The 15252-nt window shown below is 36.0% G+C and overlaps 1 protein-coding gene across 5 annotated transcripts in view; it reads right to left on the reverse strand.

Annotated features, from left to right (window-relative positions):
• Positions 1-15252, reverse strand: part of FSIP1 (fibrous sheath interacting protein 1) — a 71426-nt gene that overhangs the window by 40484 nt on the left and 15690 nt on the right. For all 5 annotated transcript variants that reach the window (XM_071558076.1, XM_071558075.1, XM_071558073.1 and 2 more), the window contains 2 exons: positions 12143-12307; positions 8905-9042 (listed from right to left, as the gene is read on the reverse strand). In XM_071558076.1, the coding sequence (XP_071414177.1) occupies positions 8905-9042; positions 12143-12307 (303 nt within the window). The remainder of the gene's footprint in view (positions 1-8904; positions 9043-12142; positions 12308-15252) is intronic.

A 15252-nucleotide genomic window follows, 5' to 3' on the forward strand; every position in this document is an offset into this window, starting at 1 on the left:
TTAGGAAAAAACCCACACTAAAGAAAATACAAAAAAAACACTAATTTCAGCTCACTTTCCTAGACTTTCCATAGTAGCTTAATCCCACAAAATCCAAAGTAAAGCCTGTTAGATATAAAAGAAAAGTGCAAAGCTCCCCAATTAAGGACTAGTTACAACCCATTAAAGTAAGGACACATATAATTTGAAGCATTAGAATGTATGCTGAAATATAATTAGTGGCTATGAATCAAACCTGGATGGATTAAAGTAATTCCTGGAATGCTATTATGGAGGGTATCTTGTGAAGAAAGAATGATCCTTCTGTTTGCACAGCAAATAAACAGCTTCAATTTACTTTTAAAATTGACTCAAATTGAAATAAAGGCCCAAGATTTCAAAATGTGGCCTTCTAAATATAATCAGCCTGAACTATGCCTGTTTCACACTGTGGTACTTGCAACCTGGTTACAGGCAGCAGGGATAAGGCTGCACTCGGCTTATTTCACTGCTTAATTTATATGGTAATTACCACACCACCGCCAGAATGGAGAGCATCTGCCAAAACTGAAGCCCCCAGAATAATAAAACTGACATGTGCTGTGATATTGTTGAAGTGCTGACTAAGAAACTTCTTTTATCTCCTCTTGAAGCTATAAAATGGTATTCGTGTTATTACTAGCAGGGAATTTTAACAGCCTTGCACTGACAGCAATTATGTAACACATGCACAAAACAATAGAGTTTCACATCATTTAATAAATCCTTGAGCTCTCTTAGCTCCAGATCTCTCGCTGGCTGGATTTTATGGTCTGGTAGTTCTATCTGACCTTCAGAACACTGAAGTACACAAACCACAAAAGCACTAGAAAATTATTAGAAATAACTAGCTTTTCTCCCTGTTACATCTATTTAGTGAAGAGGGCATGATGTGTAATGATTGGGGTTAATTAGAAGATTTGTCTCCTCACTTTTCTGTGTAGCTAAATGCTGCTGTGAACCCCTGGTATCAAAACAAACAAGATACAGATATTACTTTTCTTACTAAGATCATACTCTTATTAAGCATTATTTAAAAAGCAATTCCTATAGCATGTAACAATAAAATAAATTTAATCTCATCTATCTCCTATAAATTTTTATGAAAATAAAAACACATCACTAGTATAAGGAATTTAAATTTGCACCTGATTACTAATAACATTATCAATTCAGTTTCCAATTCAGTTTCATATATTGCACCTGAAACTCCCAGCTTCACTACCAAAGCATCATACATCAACTAAACACACTGGATTATAAAGGTTTAAAAAGCAAATTGTCATGTAAGTACAGGTAATTAAAAAAGATAGAATACAAAGAAAAGTTTAAAAAACCAACATTTTTGTGTGAGAAATAACAGCAAAGGATTAGTTCACACAGCATAAATTCTCCCTCCACCAATAAAAAATTATTTCATAGGTGGATCCATTCAAAATGGAGAAACCCTGTTTTACCTTGAGAAACTAGACAGCCATTGAAAGTCACTTGCTAATGAGACAGAGACTGAAGCAGTCACACAATAATTTCAAACACTGATAATTCAGTTTTCATACTATTCACAACTGGAAAGGCATGTGTTTGCACAACTGGAAAGACTGTTGGCATGAATTCATTATATATCCCTTTGTTGGCATTTACCCTGGATTTTATTTCCCCAATTAATTATCTTAAATGAAAATTAGGTACATGATATTTCATACAAGTGACAATTCTAACCATAAACAATTCTAAATACTTTTCCAATTACACAGGTATACCTGTTGAATACACAATAAACCCAAAAATGTTCACCAGTGTGTTATATTTATATGCAATAACACTGAGAAAGTAATACATGTGGCTTCAACAAAAAAGGTCAAGTCCTGCAGGCTGCTCCTCACAAACCAGGAGCTTCCAAAACACCCTTAATAAGCTTCTATTACACTTAAGCCAATAGCAGAGGACAGGCACAAAATGTTTCCTGCAGAATGAAGACTCCCTGCTGAGAGACACCACTCTTCCTTGATACTTCTTTGAAGGAAGGCTTTGGTTTACAGAAAGAAAAGCAGTCAGGAAGAAAAAAGGTCTGCTACAACCCCATGGTCATGTTTATAGAAGCAATTATCCTGTTTTAATCTTTTTTTCCACTAACATCCCAGAAAGTGAAACTATTCAGAACCTTTAGAGTAAAATACTCTTCTTAGGAACAAATATTGTTTCTTGTTCAATACATACATACCCCCTCCACAGTGTAATGACATGACTTTGCATTAAGGTACTAGAGCAGATAAATACAATCGAAATTAAAATATACACCCTTTAAACAAAGACCATCAGCAGTCCAGGCAGGAAAGACTATATATGGACAAAGACTTGGATGGGGATGGGAAGTTCCCTGCATATCTGAAAATTAAGACAATCATGTAAAAAACAGCGAGGTGTTCCAAAAAAAAAGGGGAAGTAATAGAGAGCACACAAAGGGAGATTATTAGTATAGGTGTGTGTTTAATTTTAACTAGGTTTTGCATTTGGAAAAAATAACTAACTACACTATTACAAAGGTGGGGGGGTGGGGTGGGAAGGAGTCAGTGAAGATCCAGTGCAAGTCCTCTTGACTGAATAATTTCAGAATGCAGAACTTCTTTGGAAGGAATTCAAATAAACCTGGTCACTCCTAAGCATAACCAGCAGAACAGAAAAGTAAAAATGGATCATATTAAGAAGCAGAGGAAAACATTTTCTACAAAGTCCAGTCAGTATCTTTTGTCTTCCAATGTCAACTTATTAAAATGGGCTTCTTTTTTTGGTACTACACTAATAATTGAAACTAAAGGTAACATCATTTAGTAAACATATCTACATAAATAAGTAGTCCAGAACATATAAAGAATGGTCACTATCACGCAGTATTTTGTACCAATGTACATTTTTCAATATTTGTAAGCAGAATAGTGCAAAAAGGAAGAAATAATGAGGGGAATCACATGGAATATTCTGAGTTGGAAGGGACTCACAAGGATCATCAAGTCCAACTCTTACATGAACTGTCCATAGAGGGATCAAACCCACAACCTTGGTGTTATTAGCACCGTGCTTCAAGGGAGAATCAAACCCAGAACTACATTAGGCAACAGAAAAAAGAGCCAAAGAGAATGTCCTACAAACATGCTTTAAGAACTGGAGGTTTTGTCACAAAGTATGTGGCTGGGCCTCTTACCTACACTTGTCCTGCATAGTTACAAAAGTACATGCCCAGAAAAGTGATTTCTAGGTCTCAACCCACTTTCCCTTTTTATGAGGAGAGATCTTGATGCCAAGGATATAAGCAAGTCTGAATAAAAACTCTTTTCACCACAGCCCTGAAACAAAGCACTAGGAAAAAAAATGCATTGTGTTAGAAACCATTAATCTAGATCAACGATGAGACTGTCATCTGCAAAAAGGAAGTTCCTGGTCCTCACACAACAATCTGTTCATACATTTTGCATGAGAGAATCCAAATCTGTGTAAGGAACGCTCAGAATGTTATCTTCTTTCTTTCAGAGAAGCATTCCACCCACCACCAGGCTAGAGAAATACTGCCCTTCTCATTTATGCTGGTTTAGCCCTGAACACCTTGCTCCTGGATGGATATCTTAATTCACCACTGGAAAGATGATGCCCTTCCTCCTCTAAATATTAGAAAAATATTTACATTGGGGCTAGATCACTCTCCTGCCTGAAGTACAATGGAGATCAAACTACTGAGATGAAATTGCTGAGGCTGAAGAAAGTGGAGGTCTACTCCAAGACAGATGCTAACTTCCCAGGTTGTGTTTCTGACAGAAAATATGCATAATCTTGATCATCCACGGTAATGTGCTTTGTACCCATGGCTGCTTGGGTGTACTGTCATGCTCTGAGCATGTGTAGCAAACAGATGCCACAGACGAAGGAATACTCAGGCCAGGAATCAAAAAACAGACTCAGGCATGAGACAGGCCACGAGGTGCCCAACTCTGCCAAACTGGCAACCAGTACAAATAGCAGAACATTAGGTATCTACATAATTTTTTTCATCACTTTATACGCCCTTAGCTCTTCAGATTCCTAATGACAGGGAAAATTTAAGTGAAGATTTTCTGGAAAAGGGACATTCCAGCCTTCTAAATAATTTTTGATACTGGCCTGCCTGTACTGTACAGCATAACTAAAAAATATGCTGTATAACTAGACTGTTCAGATCAACGAGAAAAAATTTTCAAAGCTTTTCTCCAACCAACTTTGTTTGACTCTATAAACAGGATTATACTGTTTCTGAAAATAAAATTATTGCATCCATGCTAGAAATTGTTGTCACCTCAGGGAACTGTTTCTAAAAGCCAAAATTCCATCAGAAATAGTTCAAGCTTTCAACTAAGCTTTGTCATAAAACTCCAATTATCAGATTTATCACCGTATGCCGTCAGATTGCATGAAAATATTAACTGCAATATCCATCTTATCTATAAATCTAACAGAATTTTTATAGTCTTTGGAATCACACTGAAAATAATTTTTGTTTACTACTATTGCTTTTCACAGGTGAAAATACATAACAATTATATACAACTGAAATAAATGTCTACAGCAAAATTACAAATATTTATTCTGTAAGTCACATTCTGCTAGGACATTTAAGAGGGGTTTGGCCTAGGAGCCCCATGTGGCTGTCAAATAGTTTGATGTGGTTTCCAGGAGTATCTCCACACTGTGCATCTGGTATGTATTTGACATCTTCCACTTTCAGAGATGCTGTATGATTACACTTTCATCCTGGCCTAGTAAGTTGAAGTGTCTCAAGAAAAGATTAAAGCTCTACTACTACACAGTTTGTACATGCAGACATACAGACATACATGGGTATAAAATAAATTTTCTGCCAAAATTTTCTATGCTGACATTTACTGCAGACTCTAAATTACCCAACCATCAACCCTAAGATGGAGAGATACACTTATATGCTACTTACCAAAAAATTAAGACACTAATACCCATAAAGGATAAACTACACCTATGTACATGTTGTAGAAGGTTTCCTCTGCAGTAGCACTGTTGTTTTTCATTTTGAATGGGACATCCTAAGGCAAAGTAGAAACAGCCTTCCTCAACAACATTTGCAGAGAAACAGAGAAACAGAGGGGTTTTTTGTCTCAGAACATAAGGTGGGAGCAGGCCAACAATGCTTCTTTCCTACAGAGATAAAAGAACAGTGCTAACTGGCAGGAAGGAATGAGCAACTCCTGTGTTTGCCAGTAGAGATGCGTTACAGCAAGTAAACACCTTCTCCTTGCCTCAGAAGAACATATGCACCTTGATGGTGAAAATTTTATGCTGTCGACACCATTACTAACCAGAGAAATTGTTAAGCGTGCATATATATCTATTCAATATACATTTGAAATATTTTTATTTATAGAAATTTAATTTATGTATTTAAGCAAAAGCCCAAAACAGACATCTGTAGGTAGATTATTGGCAGGAAATAACCAGCTTCCAGTGTAACATATTGGAATTAAACACACCTATAGTCATCAAAGGTGAAGGTATCTTAATAGTTTGCTTTGATGTGCATTTAAACCTACTGTCTATCATGAAGAAACTCAACACATCATCAAACATGCCACTGGAGTATCACAAATGGCCGACTAGACAAAGCCACAATGGAAAAATAACTACATTTATTATTCTTTCTATATAAAATTCTTTTCTTTAATGCTCAGCAACACGCATTTGGCAGCTGAACGGTTTTTTTTTTCTTTTCTCGAAGCAGCAGTTAACAATGCAATTCACAAAACAAAGATAAGCTCAATGGTTTCCAGGAAACTAGAAGATGAAAGAATGCAGAGAGAGTCAGACATGATTTCCAATGAAGAACAAGTGAACTAAGGTCAAACTAAAATCTAAAAGAAATTCAGCAAGGGCCCAGAAACCAGATACATTTCAGTTGGATTGAAATTTCACAATGCATTTGAACAATGCATACAATACATTCTTTGGTATATTAATTCACTGGAGACATTTTTTTTCAAAATAAAGGAAGAACTAAGATTCCAAAGCCTTTAGTTTCATTAATCAAGCAGAATACTTAGCAGATTTTCTGGGTTTATATTGAATATAAAGTAGGTTAATGCTTTATCTTCCAGCTTTGTTTTGTGAGTTCACTCACAGACTTAGGTGAAACCATGAAGTCTTACAGCATGCACAAGGAAAGCTGTAGTGGAAGAATGCATAAATGTTACAATTTCAGAAGCCATCACCTACTAAATAGCCTCCTCCAGAAATATGATGAATGCAGTCCTCCCCCTTGAAGAGAAGATCAGAGTAAAACTATCATTATATGAATAAATTTGAATAATCCATTTTGCAGTAAAGAAACACAGCACTATCCCATACACACAAAAAATGCTAAAAACATTACCTTTACACCTACTGCAAGTTACTCCCTAGCACACAGAACCAAAATCTACTTCATTAAACTATCCACAGTTTCCACACAGGAAGCAAAACCAAAAACAAAACAGATTTTGTCTGAGGGATTTTTTCAAGTACATTTTAACGTAAGTTCTCTCTCAGACATTAAATTTGTAAAATACTGTGTTTTACAACTATCAAGCCCAGTATAACCATATATTCAGAAATAAAATCCCTAACTGATGACAAATCATTTTCTCTAGTCAGAGCAGAGAATTTATTTATCATTTTACACAGTGAATTACAGTGGTTTAGGAAAGAGCAAAGGAGAAATGGAAACGCAGTGTGAATTTTAAAAATGTGAACTTTAAATAGACAATTTTAAAGAACGCTAGAAGAATAACAATGTTAAAAGTTGCACACCTGGACTCTTGCCAATAGCAAACGCAGTCTCTCAGAACCTGTATTTTATAATGCAGGAATGACAACTTTTTTACCAGTCAAAATATCCCCTAGAACTATGCCTAGGCATTCCTTCTCTGACTTACAGTGAAGAGTGCCACCTATTGAATAAAAAGCTGTATTTCCAGAAATCATTACATTTTTCTGGAAACATGCCATCTACATACTCCCTTCCTCAACCCAAGCACTCAATTTAGCTTTTCACCATGCAGTTTCCTGGCAGAGAGCAGTTTTGCCAAAATACAACTTTCGTATAGAAACAAGATGCCCCATCAACACTGCATAAGTTATCAGATTTAAGCAAAAAAAATATTTAATTATGTACGTTGCATAAAAAAAAGAAGTCTTTTCTTTAGGCTGTTCTTTGTTCACACAAAAAAATGTGAATTTTTTTATATATTTTATTGTACTGTATTAGAAGGAAAAACCTCCTTTCTTTCAGACTTGAACACTTTATTTGCACTGACAACCAAAGTATTTCACAAAGGACACCCATCCACCATGATCTCAGTCCTGCTACAGAGCAGTAACTGGTCAGAATACACAATCCGTCCCCCTGAAGAAGCATCACCAGGTGCTGCACAGCACACAGCACTTGTCTGGCCATGAGTTACACACTAGTACAAGTGACATTTCACATTTATAAACATTGCAAATTAGCATTACAGTCTATCAATTTAGAGCTCTAAATACACACAGTCTAGTCAAGGAAAAATGTGTGGTATGTTGCAAGAGTCTGCATGTAATGTGATACCCAACAAAACCCAACCAAGACTTGGAACTGACCCATTTATATACAAAACATTTGAATGAGTCAGCAGCCCACTCCATTTCCCAGGCCTGCTGTAGACTACCATACAATTCCCAGACGCACTTCCTCAGATTGTGCTTGCCTCATGAACAAGGTCAGTAGTGATAAAAAGTGATATAAAGGTCAATGACTAGGAAAATATGACAATATGCAGACTTATCGCATAATCTGTTTACCCATTAACCTACTCAATGTACTGAAGTTCACAGAATTCCCCTATTTATCTGCCTCCCATCTTTTAACCATTCAATGTAATAGAGCAGTGTATTAAAATGAAGGCTACTATTGTTTTGACCTGTGAACAGATAAGAATTAAATATGCTGCCTTACTGTAGTCACACACACACACACACAAGTGAACAGCCTCTAAAACAATCACTGTTTCCTTGTCTGAAGTCTTTGTTCCCGTACTCCACAAGTAATCCAGTACTGCCACAACAAATCTCACTTAGGTAGAGTGGCCCAAGTTTTTGCAACTCTAACAGTGCCCTCAATACTTGAGATCATACCACTGCAGTTATGCTGCTACCTGAATCAAAGCTTTCGATCTGCACCGGAGATCCCTTTTTGAGGGCAATAAAAGATAACTGGAACAGCATTTATCCTAACTCTGATTATTGCAGAGTAAGCAACTGCTGAATAAAGACCCTCACAAGCCAAAGGTAGTGTAGATGGACTTTTGGTCTGACACAACCAGCTCATATATTTACATTTTTATGACTACATGAAAAACATTAAAATCAGGTACACACAAGAAACAAATTTCTACATTGCACAGCCATAAAAAATACTATTTTTTCTTCAATGTGGTGAAAATAAAGATAATTACAATAACTTAGTGTATACAGCATTCCCACTAGACCTAGTCCTTCAAAGAACACTTAAGTATATGAGTCATTAAAAATCCTTTTAGGATGTATTTATACATAACTGTTTTTGTTACGCACCTCTGGGGAGGAAGAGAGGAGAACAGTATCTTTCATTTGAAAGACACTATGTCAATGGTAAGCATGCACTACAATGGTAAAATGTATTTCCCAGATTAAGAAAAATCATTTGAAAGTTTGCTTGCATATTTCTTTGGGGATTCCTCCAGAAATTTACATAAAGTTGCAAAATTCTATTTTAAGACAGGTGGAATTATGAAATCCAGTTTTCAGACTGAGGTTAGGAAAATACAACAAAAATAGGCAACTTACAAGATTTCTCTCCAGGGATTCCAGCTGATGATCTATTTCTTTCAGACGATTCTGCTGCTCACGTTTTTCCTTATTATCTCGCAGAACCTTTTCACCTGGAACTGCTTCTAGGCCTCTGTTTGCATAAACCAGAGACTCCTGACCAAAGAAAGAATAGACAGAAGTTAAACACATGACTGTGTATCGCTTCATAGCCAGGTGAGTGTTCTTTTGATTGCTATTAGGAAAACATTGAAATGTGTCAATGTCAAATTTTGCAAATGCATAATTTTCATGATGCACATTTTCAAATACAATAGCTAAATATCAGGTTAGATATATTTCAATATAAGAATTCTTACCTTTGCATTTTAAGGGGAGTTTCTTAGTCTCCAGAGCTAATACTTTGATGCTTAATTTCTACTACAACAATAAAAATGCATTGAGACTAGAGAAGACTGAACAACTGGTTCAAAGCTTGCTCCTACTAACCATACTGGGATCAGAATTAAGCCAGAAGGTAAAGGGAGAACTGGGCTGAAATGACAATAGCTTTTGTTTACTAGATATCGTGGAAAAGGAGAAATAACCCTATCTCTGTAAGTTGTAGTTAGCTGTCCGACCATTACTAAAGATTCAGGTTACACATTCTCACATCCTTCGGTAATTTTGGATTGGATTCTGAAGTTAGTATCAGTTCCAAATACATTCAAAATTCAGTATTACATGTAATTCAGTTCATTAAGAATGACAAGTATTGGCAAAACTGCAAAATTATGTTGTAATTGGAAAAAAACAGAGTTTTTTCTTGCAAATCAAAGATTCTACAGAAGAATCCAAGAGATCCAAATAATGGCAGAGGGGAAAAAAAAAACCAAGCAAAAAACCTCCCACCTTGATACCCAATTCAACCCAAAGGACAACCAGCAGCTATGTAAGAGAAACATACTCTATTCACTCTTATTTTCAGAAGCAGCTCAAGGAATCTTAATAAACACACAAGGAAAATAATTCCAAATAGCCTGTCTAATTGGAAAGAAAAACAACCTTTGCAATTCAACATTCAACAGAAAATTTCTCAACTACAATAAATAAAAACCTGTGAATAACTGTAAACACTTTCATCTAAACATCAAGCAAATCTGAGTTCTGACATCTAAATCAAACTATTAGTTGCTTGAAAATAAACTTAACACAGTACAAATCTTATTTACAATCAACAATAGTTAGCAGTACTACAATGACAGTAAATTTTTCTATAATGGAAAATCATATTTTGTTTCATTCTGTATTCCTTTCATAATTATTCCTAATAATCTATTTGATATTGACCACTATGGAGCATTAAGCTGCTGCTTTCACAGAAGTAGTTCCAATAGTTTCATTTCTCTCATCCCTGAATAGCAACTGATCAGAATTCACATAATACAAGTAAAGGCTTTTCCCCACTTGGTAATTTTGTATTATTTTTCTCAAGATATTATGAAGTAAACGTAGACAGTATTAGATCAAGGAAAACATTTTATTGTCAATGTTTAAAATACTTCAAATACTTCAGTACTTCAATATTTTATGCTTCAGTTATATAGCACGTTTACACAGTGAAAGTCTATTTAGATTATCTCATTTTTAAGATTTATACATCTGTAGAAAATAAAACTGCTAAATATGTTTACACAAGGGAAAATATATGTACGTAGCAATAGCCAAAACTGTAACAAATATAAAGCAAAACAGCATTTGAAATGCCTAAAATTATTTGTTGCACTCCCTTTTCTCCAAAATTCTACAAATAAATAATAACAAAATCCTATCTAATGAAATATATTAGTGGCATACAATCTTCTTGAGACATAGCACTGGCTGATCAGCCTATTAACCTGCCTCTAAACATGCCCTTAAACAGATATACCTGTGAAAATCATCTGTTTTTTTGAAGTGCAGGCATAGGGCGTAGGCTATCATAGAGTTCATTAATCGAAAAATTAATGTGTCTTCTAAATTTTTTTATAATTTTGAGAATTTATGTAGTTTTAAATTGTTAACTACAGCCTACTTCTATAATTGGAAAAGGGAATATTTTTCTGATAAAAAATCCCAAACATATGAAAGAACTCAAGGTAACACACAACATTAATCACCTTCTCTTTAAAGACAACCAAGCATACAGAAATTATTTTTTCTTTAACAATTAATGCCATTTATTAAGATTCAGAGTCAGAGCACAGTTCCTATATCCTGATAAAGTATCCATCAGCGGCAGAAAGCAGCTCTCCCACCCAGTCAGTGGTGATTAAGGGTTTCCATTTTGAAAGTTACATCTAATGGAATCCTTGAATAAAATAATGTGCAGCTTTCAAATATGCAACTCTAAGCTAATTCTGTTTTAATTATTTCTAAAATTCTAAATTAAAATCCCAGAACTACAAGTTTGTAAGCCTTTTATATGCTGCAAAACAAAGTTAAAGGGCAACTGTTTTTCATGAATGAAAGGTAACTTAAGGAATTAACTACTTGTTTTAGGGTTAATATTACTCAAAAAAGAAAATACTATACTCTTCAATTAGCATACACCCAAACTCCAATTTCTATTCAAATACTTCTGAGCTATTACCTGAAAGGAAGCAACAACAACCACTTGAACAAACATTCCCAAACAGAGTGTTCATTATCACAGGCAGTTGCATTAACTTGAAGCTGATGTCTCGTAACATTGAACACAAGATCAGGCAAGCTCGGGTCCATGAACCTGAAGTTACTGGATAACAACTGCATTTGCGTAAGCGATTACCAGCTGGAGGGAGGTGCTCTTTCACACATTAAATTCCAGTTGGTAAATGATCAACATGAAAATGGGATTCCTCTAGAACTGAGCTACAGAAAACACCACCAGAGGTAAAACAAAACCTTGCGTTCAGAAAAAAGTCAGTACAAAAAATTACAATTAAGTGACCTTAGAAAAGGAGAAAAAACCAATTTGAGCCTTTTCATTAAATGTTTCTCATACACTGGTAACTGAACAGTTTGTCAATGTCCACTCTTAAACAGCCTCCAATATACCAGTTCTGGCCGTAGAATGTAAATATTACAGAAGTAAACAGACTTTGTGCAAAATAAGAATTATGGTTTTTTATTTTATGCTCCATTATAGTTGAGGCAACATTACTGAGGATAAGTTGGGGTCTTCAAAGTACAAAATACTGATCTCAAAACACACTCAAACAAAAATCTTCAGCATAAGCTCTGTTCTGTAACCTACCTGATAAATCTGGCTTGGAGGTTTTGAGCAAGAGCTGGAATTTGCAGAAAAATCTCCATCAGATAGTAGTACTTGCAGCTTAGTGTCTATCTCATTCAGGAGATGAAATTCCGTTGGTTCAGGTGTGTATCCTTCTCCTGGTGCCAGCCAGCCAGACACATTCTCCTGTTGAAAGGTACAGAAAATACTTAAACTTCATTCCCAAAGGAAAAAGACTTTAAAGGCAGTTACACATCAAGTGCATTTATTTTTCAAATTAACCATACTTAAGAGTAAAATGTACACTTTCATCCATCTCAGTACACAGCAGAAATCTCCCAAAAGCACACTCAAAAGCAGATATGTATGGAACAAGTAGAGGCATAGATTTTTCATTTTAAAATACAACCAAGCAGCAACTTAATCAGACTTAAAAATATATATACTTAATTTTACTTCTAGAAGGCACACACATCTACATGCATTATTGAAATCTAATAGCAAAAAAGGTGCTGTGTTAACCTAAACAGACTTTTACTACTATTGTATGTACTTATTTCTGCCAAAGTCCAAAGCCTGTGTCCTCAACAGCTTAGCCACTCAAAAGCCCTGAAAGAAAATTGCTTAAAACCAGATGCTTTGCCTTCATGCCAACAGGCCAAAGAGCAATCAGACAGCTCCCAGGTTCTCTCTCCATTCTTCTTGATCAAAGAACACCCAAGAGAAGCTCTTTGGATATTCAACCCCTTTTTCTTAACAATATACCTCACTTAGCCTCTTAGCCAAGTGAGTCAAACCTTTAAAACAGTTTCATGCCATGCCATGCCACACCATGCCAACCACAGATCCCTTCCATGGATGCAAACTCTTCCCTTGTTGTGGTTTGAGCAATACGGCAAACTCGGCTCCCTTTTGAAGGAATAACTTGCATACAGACCTTGCTTGTTCAGTGCTGCACAGTAACTATCTCTCTCAGATGTCACTTACATGAAAATCAATTTAGAACTGTTGTGCTCCTTTGCAAGATATTGCACAGAATAGAGATGAAGAGGAAAGTGTCTGGCAGATTTAACTCCCACCAGTCCTAACACGGCAAACAGAAAGAACATGCTATAAAGCTCACATTTTCAGTGCTAATATTGAAGTGGAAAAGCACAGCCCTCAGAAACTGCAGTAAGAATTTCCTCAACATCATCCTAAATCACTTCTGTTATGCCAAGCATCAGAGCACTCCTTGCTTGCATGCTTATTCTGCAGACACAATATTTACAGATTAAGTCCAAGTAACAGTACAGAGAGCTGACCATACAGTGAATTGAGACAGCAAGGTATACTTTGCTTGTAAAACAGACAAATGAAAGTCCACAGGCATGAGATGTTCTTAACTACACCAAACACATCTTCTCAAACATCCCCAATAAACTTACATCTGAAAGTCTAGTGGCAAATGCAGCAAAGCATCTATTCTGCTACATACCCAAGCACACCTGCACAGCAGCACTTTAGAAGTCCAAACATAATACACTACTCTTTATTGTCCTCTGAAGAAAGTGACTCCTGCGCAAGTCAAAGAAGGAAATGCAATAAGCAGTTATGTCTAATAGGAGAGCCATTTTCCATCTGGTAAAGGAGTCAAAATGAGAGAAAACCTGACAAAAACTAGGCTTGGAATGGAACTGCAGAGGTTGATGCTATGACAGAAACCTCCTGGAGTCAAAACTCAGAAGGAGGGTATGAGATGTAATGTCACACTTGCAATATATCACCAAAGAAGGAAATAAGGCATCCACAGGAAATCAAAGGAACCGCTCTGAGGTCAGTAGGTCCATTCTTACAGAGCCCCAGTCTCTATCATTTACCAGACAGAACCTCAGAAAAGCAGGGATGTGAGGAAGGACATGAGTGTATTGCTGGTTTCCTTTCTTTTTTCCTACTCAGAATAGGGCCAGCACCTTGCCTTAATACTCTAACATTTGTCTTGCAAGGAATTCATGTCCACTATTCCTTTACAGCTTCCAGATTAGTTCTTTGGCTATTCAAGAAGTTGCATCCATACAAGAGGAGGCAATACCAGCTTCCAATTACAATACCACTGCTATGAGGTCGTTTGTGGTTCATCCTCATTACCCTAAAGCACACTAGTTCCAAAAAGGAAAAAAGTCCAAACACCTGCCATAAATTATCTTCATAATAATTTGTTTATAAAAAGAAGAGATAGAAGAAAAAGAGTCAAGAGAGAGGCATCCTTTTTGTGAAACAAAATCAGTTCTTACATTTTCTCATACAAGTATGATGAGACACAACTAGTAAGCCCGACCAGACCTGACCTGACTCCAAAAGAACCACTCACAAATGTCTTAGATGCTTCCCAGCTTTGTGGAAGTATCTGTTCAGGCGGGATATGATAACATAAATATCCAACATGATTCTACATTTGTGTCATGGTAACCACCCCCTAATCAGAGAACGAAGATCACAGTGCAAAAACTCAGAACTTACTCTACAGGGGTCCATTAAGGTGCAACTGGGCTCATTAGCTACAGCTCAGTGTCTATATTCCATGCTCCAAATATCCAAATTACTCTAGTAGTCACTTTACTCCTGGGTGAAATGGACTCACACATTCTCTTTTGTATTTTTAAGATGGCTTTGCTTGGAAAATAAGCTTCTGTCCTGTCAATGTTTCCTGTGTGTTAACTTGGAACAATACTTTCGTAACAGCACAGTCAATACTTACTGTGGAACAACTGAAACAAATTATAACCCTGCAGCTTCAGCTTTGACAATCAGATTAACATGAATATGTACTTCTAAAATATTTTAAAAACTCATAAAACACTTTTTCAAAAAGTGAGAAGTGTAGTTTGGATACTTGACAACTTTAGAAGCACAAATCAAGTGAACTTATCTAATCCCCATTACACTATACACAGGAATTCACACAGCATAGCCAGCACTGCCTTGACTGATAGTCTCCAAAGCATTACTGTAGCCAATGTAATTGCACTAGCTTTTTAGAAATCAGAACAAAATAAGATGAAAAAGGCCATCGGTTGGACAATTACCTGGGCCAACTTGAAGCTGTCTAGATTACTTATTAGCTGATAATTTCCTCATGATCTTTGTTATAA

This window comes from Pithys albifrons, chromosome 6 (genome assembly GCF_047495875.1).
Source record: "Pithys albifrons albifrons isolate INPA30051 chromosome 6, PitAlb_v1, whole genome shotgun sequence".
NCBI classification, from domain to species: Eukaryota; Metazoa; Chordata; class Aves; order Passeriformes; family Thamnophilidae; genus Pithys; species Pithys albifrons.